At 33.2% G+C, this 10600-nt stretch overlaps 1 protein-coding gene across 1 annotated transcript; it reads left to right on the forward strand.

The window, feature by feature from the left end:
• The first annotated feature begins 2147 nt into the window (after positions 1-2147).
• LOC143051138 (matrilin-1-like) lies at positions 2148-9756 on the forward strand. The gene is made up of 6 exons (XM_076224148.1): positions 2148-2232; positions 3459-4010; positions 5042-5170; positions 6275-6388; positions 7440-7994; positions 8792-9756. Exons 1-6 carry the CDS (start codon positions 2175-2177, stop codon positions 9394-9396), a joined length of 2013 nt encoding a protein of 670 aa, XP_076080263.1. The 5' UTR covers positions 2148-2174; the 3' UTR covers positions 9397-9756.
• Positions 9757-10600: the final 844 nt, after the last annotated feature.

The raw sequence follows: 10600 nt of genomic DNA on the forward strand, positions 1-10600 counted from the left end.
GAAAGGCATGTTAATACATATATATATATATATATACATGTAGTACTTATCAATCTCTTTAAAACCTGGATCAGCTGTGAAAACAAAGGCAAAAGAGAGCACGTAATATAGAGAAGTGTAAAAAACCCTAACAAATATAATGTTATTCATGAGAACTAACTTGTTACAAGAGCTATGAATACACTACACCAGGAACATCGTATCTAAGAAACTGACCATATATCTCCTTAATGTTAGGATTCATTCATTCATTGTTTATATAATTAAGACTTGTTAATTAAAATGTGTACTACAATAACATACACGGTACCAATTGTGCAGCCTAAAATGCACATTTCGACAATCATTGTTTCTTCAGTGATAATCGAGGCCAATTTATTTAAAAATTTAAAGTGTATTGAAAAGACGAAGACCTATACACTAAAAAGAGTAAAAAGGTATTACAAAACCCGGGCAAGGAATCAAAGCTTTGCATTTGTAACAGGACATTTCAAAAACACACAAGCCGTCTATTTCATGCCAGTACCGAAGAACTGGTTACTGGGCGGGTGATAACCTGTTGAGGATAAATAAAGCCTCTCACAGTATCGCGGAAATTGTCCATTTACTTATAAAAAGTAAAATCAAAAAATACTGGACTCCGAGGAAAACTCGTTAGCGCTGTATATATGTAACGTCATGGTATATATGTGTAAACGTCATTGTATTTAAGCATTAAATTTACGTGTTTTCCCCTTCATAAACACAACGCATTCAATAATATATACGATTACGAGTGTACCCTCGGAGACTCAGTCCACCAGCAGTGGAATCGACCCAGTGGTAGTAATAACATAAACAGTACCAATTTTGCTGCACCAGATACAACATTTGGCAGTCGCTTATGTTTCGTTTTTATACCTAAAATACCAAAATATAAAATACATAGTTTGATACAAACAACCAACAGAAAATGTTTTGCCATTCTTTACTAGTTACGAAACATTCGAACCAACTCTTTCAGTGGTCTGTAGTTGGTATGTTGCAAAGCGAAATTCCGATCTTTATAAAAAAAAATTAAAATCACAAAAATACTGAACTCCAAATTCAAAAAGGAAAGTCGCTAATCAAACGGCAAAATCAAAAGCTCAAACACATCAAAATATTATTGATGCGGGGGCAGTCCACAATTTCTGTCCGTTATCATTTCCAGCACATTCAGAACTTTCTGTTATTATTTTTTAATAGTTTCTCGTACTGGATGTGTATGTAATAACTGACAATGAACAGTAAGCTGCAATAATCAAACATGCTAAGTCGGGAGGTTTAAATTCTTTTATTCATGTATAAAGATATAGGAATATGTGGTTTGAGTGTCAATGAGACAACATTCCATTCAAGTGACAATTTGTAAATGTAAACCATTATAGGTCCAAATTCTTCCCTCAACACGGATCCTTATCTTATACTGAACATTAAGCTATGAAGGACTCAAATGTGTGTACGCTGAATCCTCCCTTGACCTGTCAATGTGATCTTATAACACAAAAACAACAAAAACCACTTTGAGTCATACAAGTGAGAGGTTCAGCTTGCTATTAAACCAGGTTTAATCTACCATTTTCTACATAAAAAAATGCCTGTACTTAGTCAGGAATATGACAGTTGTCCATGCGTTTGATGTGTTTGTTCCAGCTTTTGATTTTGCAAATTAATTAAGGACTTTCCGTTTTGAATTTTCCTCGGAGTTCAGTTATTTGTAATTTTACTACCGGTGGTGGCTTTACCTATTAAATTGGCACGCAGCAAAACAAAAGTTACAATTAAAAAGATATGATACAGATATATTTACTGCCTTAATGAACCAATTGTGTAGCTGATTGTTAATAAATCAGACCTGTTTATATCCAGAGTAATACTTCGTATACTTTGTCAGCTTATTTTTAGGAGCAACACGACGGTTGTCAAATGGTGAGATCCAAATGTTTGCTTTTTTCCATTAGGGCAAATGGAACACAATGCATTATAATTGTCAGCAGCGCGTTAACACAGTATTGGACATTGTTCGTTTACTCGTGAAAGGATTATTAAGATCATTACACCTTGAAAATAATGTTCGAACCTATTTTATCTTCTTACAAACAATTTGCCTTGTTATGTTTCAGTATAATAGAGACCAGCAAATTAGCGATAAAATGATACCAATTTGGGTTCTGCTACCACTTCTTCTTTCAAGAAACGGAGGCGCTGAAGGTACACGCATTTAATTCAATTCCTTAGCATGCAATCTGGTCTATAACATATGCATAAAACAATAAACCGCACAGATTGACAGATTTATATGCATATCAGTACATGAATTGAATACTTATAAAATGTATATCCTAAATTGTAAAGCTGATATGCACTACTATTTTATTTAAAGGTCTAAAAGAAGGACTAAAAATACCAAAGGGACAGTCAAACTCATAAATCCTAAACAAACTGACAACGCCATGGCTAAAAATGAAAAAGACAAACAAACAACAGCACACACGACACAACATAGAAAACTAAAGAATAAACAACACGAACCCCACCAAAAAACTAGGGGTGATCTCAGGTGCTCCGGAAGGGTAAGCAGATCCTGCTCCACATGCGGCACCCATCGTGTTGCTTATGTGATAACAAATCCGGTAAATAGTCTAATTCGGTAGGTCACATTCATGAAAGGGAAGGGGATTGTAGTTACGACGTAAGGAACATATCCGATATCATTTGTGAAACGGTTATTCCATAACGGTCAACCAACTCGTGATGGCGTCCGTAAAATTTACGAAGGGATGATTTCAACTTCACCATTTGGAACTCTTGGTTCAATAGCTTCCTTGTAACTGCTAACTTGATAGCTAACTGTAGGGATGTGCCCTCAACTTGTTAGAGCTTAACTTATTTCTAAATTTTGTACTACCACTACCTATTTGTTGTGCCTACTTCAGAATTTAATTTATAATGGTAGAGATCATATCCAGGAACCGGTACGCAAACAAATTAAGTTTTTCTATGAATATTATATATCTCCCAAAGAGATGGTTTGAGAAACAGAAGTATTTACAAAGTGTAACCTACATATATATAAAGAACATGAAGAAGCCAATATGGAAAGTCAATATCTAGCAAAATAAACTCATCATAGAAGTACCAGGATTGAAATTTGGTATAACATGTATAATGTCAAACGCGTAAATATTTTGACCAGTACACATTAAAAATATTTGATGAAGTATAAAATTGATTATGTATCAATATGAAGAAATATAGGCAATCGATGCAAGGCTTATTGTTCCTAAGTCAGTTAAGATAAAACGAAAAAATACACACACAAAAAACTGCTTACGCTTGCATTGAAAGAACACCTTTTGTTTTATTTATATGAATATATATATATATTACATGGATTAGCAGCAAATATGTAAAACAGCAACGCGTTTTATTTACAGTGTGTTCCAACCAACCAGCAGATATTGGATTTCTGATTGACGAATCATGGAGTGTCGGTGCAACTAATTTTCAGAAAAATCTCGATTTCGTTAAACAATTTGTGGATGTCTTTGATATAGGGAATACTGCTGTAAAAATTAGTACATTTGCATTCCATACCTCAATGGGAAATGGTTTTCACTTTAGTTGCTGTAACGATAAAGCAAGCATTAAATCTAACGTAGACAACATAAGTTACAATAGGGGTAGTCAAGATTTTGAAATGGCGTTGAGCTTCTCTAAAAATAGCATGTTTCAAAGCATTAATGGAGCCCGAGACTTTTCACTTAAAATTTTGATGTTTTTTACCGACGGTCAATCCTCTGTTCAAGATGGTGGAAGCTTGCTTCATCAACTTGGAATAATTGTGTACGCAGTAGGTGTTGGAAATGGTGTAAATAGAAACCAACTGGATAAGATAGCAACAAATCAGAGTTATGTTTTTATGGTCTCCAGCTATGCTGACTTGGTTGGCCAAGTATACAATGACATTAAATCTAAAACGTGCACTGGTAACTATTAAGAAAATGAAATAACTTAAAAAAATCCTGCATCATCATTTCCGTATAAAACAGCTCGATTCTGATTATAATATTATCGAAATAAGATATGCCATTTTGCATCCAACATATCGATTTACAAATGTAACAAAGGGAACTAACCATAATTCAATGAGAGTTTCATAAAACAGGCAGACGTTCTTTTATCTGACGGATACTTCTTTGAGTTTGACCACGTTATGATTTTTTTAAAGCTATGAGAGTATTTTAAAACAATTATAAGATGTATTATTCTGATGATCTATTTCAAATCAAGACTTATAAATCGAATAATAACAAACATCAAATCTCTCTCCAACGAATCACTGATAACCAATAAGATACAACACGTACAAAAGCCTAACACTGCATTCGAAAATTTACTACAGATCATCAGTTTCTGCTCTTTAAACTGAATAAGGTATCATTAGGTTATCATTAGGTTACTCATTTTTATAGTCCGTTCATGAAACGCATGTCAGACGATTTCGTCTAAGGAACGTTGTTATATTGTTTAGAACATTCAACATATGTATTGTACACAAGATAAATAATTATATTATAATTATATAACTTTGAAGATTTCTATCTATAAAAATGAACAATCTTGCTAGATGTTACGATTTAAGAGAATAGAAATCCTGATTCTATTTTATTTTGTCATCCATTGAATTATACATTTTGCCAAAACCTGTCATTTTGATTTACTTACAAACTACTAAAAAAACGACAACTGAAGATCATAAATTAGCAAGGGATCACATTGGCATAAGTTTCAATCTATTTTCTATTGCACATATAGTTACAATACTTATTAGGATGCTATCCGAAAAAAAAGTATACAATATAATTTATTAATCATTCATTCAATAATCACAAACAACATTTCACCATAAAAATGTTGTGTTTGTTGTACTTTTTCAAGACTTTTGATGAGTTTGTTCAGATATATATTTATACAACATTTTGAAAAAAGGTTTTAATTACTAAGTAAACCATTCCAGATGTGTTGACAAATCCATGTCAACGAAGTCCACAGCCATGTCAAAACCAAGGTACATGCATATGGACTGGTGGATCTAAGTACACGTGTTTGTGTCCAGAAGGCTTCACAGATCATAATTGTCAAACAGGTTTGTTTCTAATAACAATCAGATAACCAAACTAGCAAACATCATCACCAATCATAGACACCTATCCAAAGCATTCATATCAATTAACTCGGCCAAAAAAGAAGTGCAAGTTTGTTTGATTGATTTTCTATATGAGAGTTTGGATCGGGCTCCAAATTTCGGTCTTCCTTATTTGTCTAGGCCTTTGTTTTATTTTATGTCGTTTCCTCTTACATTATTATTTTTTTATCTAAGCAACGCTTTGTTCACCTTTGATTCTTAGTTTTAAGATTGCTAGTTTTACGGCCAAAAATGGCATGTTTTTCCAAGATTATTCCAATGTCATCAACAACCGAATCTGAATGCAATCATGTAGCTAAAATTAAAAGAGTCCGCGAAAGGTGTACGTTTCTAATTTATGCAAAATACCATCACACTGTTTGTTTTCAAGGAAATTTTAAATCATAATATACACTTTATCAAACGATATTATTTTTTTAAACCGTTTAACATTATATATGCACCATTCTATTTTTTTCGAACATCGAACATTGCACCATCGCAACTTACACATGTAACAATGAAAGATAAATCCAGATAAGCACAGCAAAAAACCAAGTTTTAATTAAACACGCTACATTTGTGTACACATTCTTCTCTATTCTGTTTCTTTCCATCATGACTTTCTATGTATCCAATAAACAATACCAAAGTAAGTGGTATGAAAACCATCCGATGGTTCATTCGTTTATCCCTGAACTTGATTTATAGATTCTCAGTTTTGACACAAACAAAAACACTGAGATCATTTGCAGCAGTACACAACTTGTTTCTTAATACACAATGCTTTTATATCAAACTATATGAAATATGTTCTAGTTTGTATACATTAATAATTGATAAAATAATCTTAACATTTAGTTATAAAATTTTCAGTATAAAATTATGACGTGAATATATACACTTCCTGTCATTTAACTCTCAAACTGAATGTAATTGTATGTGTTAGCTCATCTGGTATGTCTGGTTTTAGTTCTTTAGTTCATAGGAAAAAAAATTAAACTAAATTACCAGGATCAGATTTCCAATTATATTTTACCATCAAATTTTGTTTGATTGATTTAGATATAGATTACTGCGTTGGTGTCACGTGCAACAATGATGGGACATGCATCGACGGCTTGACGAGTTTTACATGTAACTGTGCAGAATATTACACAGGAAAATATTGTGGACTAGGTAAATGAACAGTTGTTTTACTGAATATCCATACAAATTGTAAAAAAAAAATGAGATAAAAACATAAATTAAGTCAAATATGTTCTCCAAGACTAAGCTATAAAATGGAGAATGGAAATAGGGAATATGTCAAAGAGACAACAATCCGACCATAGACCAGAAAACAGCAGAAGGGCACCAATAGGTCTTCAATGCATCGAGAAATTTCCGCACCCGGAGGCGTCCTTCAGCTGGCCCCTAAACATATATATATATACTAATCTACATGTCAAACAGGTTATATGACATCTTTGTAGTTAACGATGAACTTACATATACACTAGCAGTTACGTGCTTTTGCATGATTCCCTCATAAACCACGTAACAAGCAAACACAATTGTTCAAAAATGCACCTTGTTAGTAACTATGGTTTTCTCATTCATGAATCGAAAGAAGCTTCAATTTATCGGACAGCTGGGAAGGGGTATGGGAACTTCACATATTGACAAATATATGTGTGCAAGACACAGCATAGCATGCATTTACCATCAAACGTAGTTTTTTGTGCAAACAAACTTTAATATACATAAGACGTCGCAAATACCCTACTAGACATATCGATATCCGATCGGATATGGATACTTACTTTAACATCTTGGACATTCAAATAGCCATCCATACGTTTTGGCTTTCATCGTTGGAACAGTATTTATGGTTACATTTATAATCCGTTAAAAGGCTATAAAGAAAATGTGAATACTATTATTCAGTTCTTTGATTAAGTTTAAATAGTATTTAAAGAATGTCTACTAGTAATTGAATCAGATGCAATTATTCTTAAAACAACGTAAACTTTACGAATTTTTCCGTGTGCAAGATAGTATGTGTTTGATTGTATATTCATCGGAAAAAGAAAAAAAAAAGTGTGTTTATAACAAACACTAGAAAAGGTCTACATAGAACAACCATGATGTATCATTGGTCAATTTTTCGTCACGTCACATGGAGTCATATTCATATAAATTACAAGTTTAATGAATTATATATTAATTTTTGTTCTATTTAATTTAGATATGTGCAAGCCTTATCCCACTGATGTAATATTTGTAATAGACAGTTCTAACAGTTGTTCTCCAGAATATTTCAATATAACAAAGAACTTTATTAAATCCGTTACGATGGAATGGGAGATAACTTTAAACAACTTTCAAGTAGCCATTGTTTCGTATGCAGATAACTCATACACTGAGCTGAACTTTGACAATTCGATGAATAAAATAAGTTTTGATGCTTTTATATCCCAAATGAATCCGAGAGGCGGGATATCTGAAATTCACAAGGGCATCAACCATGCTGTTAATATCTTATATAACAGAAACCGTGTTGTATCAAGCAGTCAGGTGAAAAAGTATATCATTGTTTTATCTGACGGACTGCCATCTACACCCAGCATGATATCGACAGTAAGCGGGCATCAAATAGAAACGCTTGCAGTGGCTGTTGGGGAAGATGTGTCGCATCATTTCCTGTCTGTTATTACTGGAGGAAGTGAGAAAATTTTCCCGTACAATAATGATCGGTTATGGCACTACATGATGAATGCCCTAATTGACCAAAGCTGTGATAGTAAGTTTTTCTGCCCTACCTACGATAGTAGAGGGGCATTATGTTTTCTGGTCTATGCGTCCGTGCATTCGTCCGTCCGTCTGTCCCGCTCCAGGTTTAAGTTTTTGGTCAAGGTAGTTTTTGACCTAACTTAGTACACATGTTCCTTATGATATGATTTTTCTAATTTTAATTAGAGTTTTTACCCCAATAGGGCGGTCGACTGAACATAGACACTGATAGTGCGAGTGGGGCATTCGTGAACTGGGGACACATTCTTGTATATAATGTATTATTTCGCATTTAATGGATTTTGAATCGGAAAGCATTTTGAGGACGAAAGTACAAAAGATTTGCAGCAGTAAATTATAGTTTACATTCCAAACGTAAAGCAATGCATTCATTTAGTTACACCGATAATTAGTCGTTTACAACATCATACATATAGAGTTTTTGTTAGAGTTAATCAAATTCAAACGGCTAAACTAATAAGACGATCTCGATTTTACTGCGTTTAGGAAATATTATGACATCCAGAGAGTATTTAGAACTAATAGTTTCAAAAATATAACTCATGAGCCCGGTTTTATATTGCCTTCATTAAAACAAATAAATAAAAAGATCATCTAAGAACCAAGGTAAACTATACAATTTGAAACTTCACAGGCAAATCACAATGGGAAATCATATGCTCAATTGTATATCTTTAAACAATAAATATGTTCAAAGACTTTTATACATATCATTAAGTATTAAATGAGTTTTGAAAATGGGAAGAGAAAAAAACCTCAAATAATAACTTTGACGTTATTTTGTAGTCTGCCAAAGATCTGAAGAAGGAGATGTCTTATTTGCTGTCGATACTTCGAATGGTTGGCGAAACTTAGATTTAGCCACTAAAGTCCCTACGATAATAAATAAAATACTATCCGGACTCAAACTCGGACCGATGAACAAACAAATTGCTTTATTAACGTTTGCATCTTCGTCATATCTACGGTTTGATTTTAATAAATACAATAACGAAACTGAAAGACAAAATTTACAAAGACAGTTGTCGTCTTTTGTGAAAACTACCGATACCAATACCAATATTACAGCCTTGATTAACAGTGCCAATGCGTTATTATTTGATAGTGAAACAGGTGCACGTGTGTCTGCAAAGAAGTTTCTAGTTGTTTTTTCAAAATATCAGAATGATGTGACAATTGAAGAGAGTATACTTATTGAAACTTTAAAAGAAAATGTAGAAGTATTCGTGGTTGGACTTGATAATAGTGATGAACAATTTCAGGTTATGTTAGATATAGCATCGACGTCATTTCATATCGGTATAGATAGTGACATGTCGGTGAACTCGATTGATACATACATATCATCACTGTTAGAACAAACTAATACTGTTTATTGCGAACTTCGATGATGCATAAGCAATTGTGTCAATTTTAAACATGTTTTATTTTAATTATAAGAGCTTGTATGTCTCTTCTGACATGTACAAATAGAATAATAAACGACACATTAAGATCTCACTTGCAGTCGAAAATGTTAGAGTAGTGTGAATCCGTCAAAAATAAAACGCTATTCCAACTTATTCAAGAGATTTTACGCTACTGGTAAGTCTTGTGTAGACGTTGCACTCAATTGACACAATGAAAATTTGATTATTCTTGTTTATATTGTATTATAAATGAAATCATTACAGTTTTGTCTCTATCAACACAAGTTTCATCGTTGTTTTTTTGGTTTGTGAGTTTTTAATATAGATATTTTTCTTAAATAAGTCAGCTTACTTGTTTGTTATTATAATTAAGTTGTGTAATCCAATATCAACTGTAAACACATATACCGAAATGCTTGTTTGTTTTTGAATTTAACTCTTACAGATAAGAATTTTTTTTAGCAATATCCCTTCCCTCTACTTTCCGCTATATAGAAGATGTGCCCTCACTAAATAATTCAACATTTGGTGACTATGTTGACCGTATCTATCCCATCGGATTTCAGCTTCCAAATTGTTAACTTTCCATTCTATGAAGCAACATTCCAACAGCGCTTGCAAACGGAGTATATATCTTTCAATTGATACGGTTTTTTTGGGGGGCTTCTATTTGTAGAGGGTTGCTGCTCACAAGAAATATATGAAACGAAGAGTGTAATATGATGAAGATTAAAATCCTCCCTTCGTAAACTTTACGTTGGTTGATTGTCATTGAATATCCGTTATACAGATGATATCGGATATGTTCCTTATGTTTTAGCTACAATCCCGTTCCCGTTTCACGAATGTTTCCTACCGAATAAGACTATTTACCGGGTTTATAAAAAATCGAATAAGACTATTTACCGGGTTTGTAAAAAAATGATCAACACGACGTGAATACCATGTCGAGCATGGTCCATGTATATATCTCTTCAGGCTTAACTAGTCGTAAAAGTATGAGAGGGGCGAAAGATACCAGAGGGACAGTCAAACTCATGGCTCGAATATAAACTGACAACGTCATGGCTAAAAATGAAAAAGACAAATTAAAGTACACAAGACACTGCATAAAAAACTTAAGACTAAGCAACACGAACCCCAGCAAAAAGGTGCTTCGGAAGAGTAAGAAGATCCTGCTCCAAGT

The sequence above is a fragment of the Mytilus galloprovincialis genome, chromosome 11, assembly GCF_965363235.1.
Source record: "Mytilus galloprovincialis chromosome 11, xbMytGall1.hap1.1, whole genome shotgun sequence".
NCBI classification, from domain to species: Eukaryota; Metazoa; Mollusca; class Bivalvia; order Mytilida; family Mytilidae; genus Mytilus; species Mytilus galloprovincialis.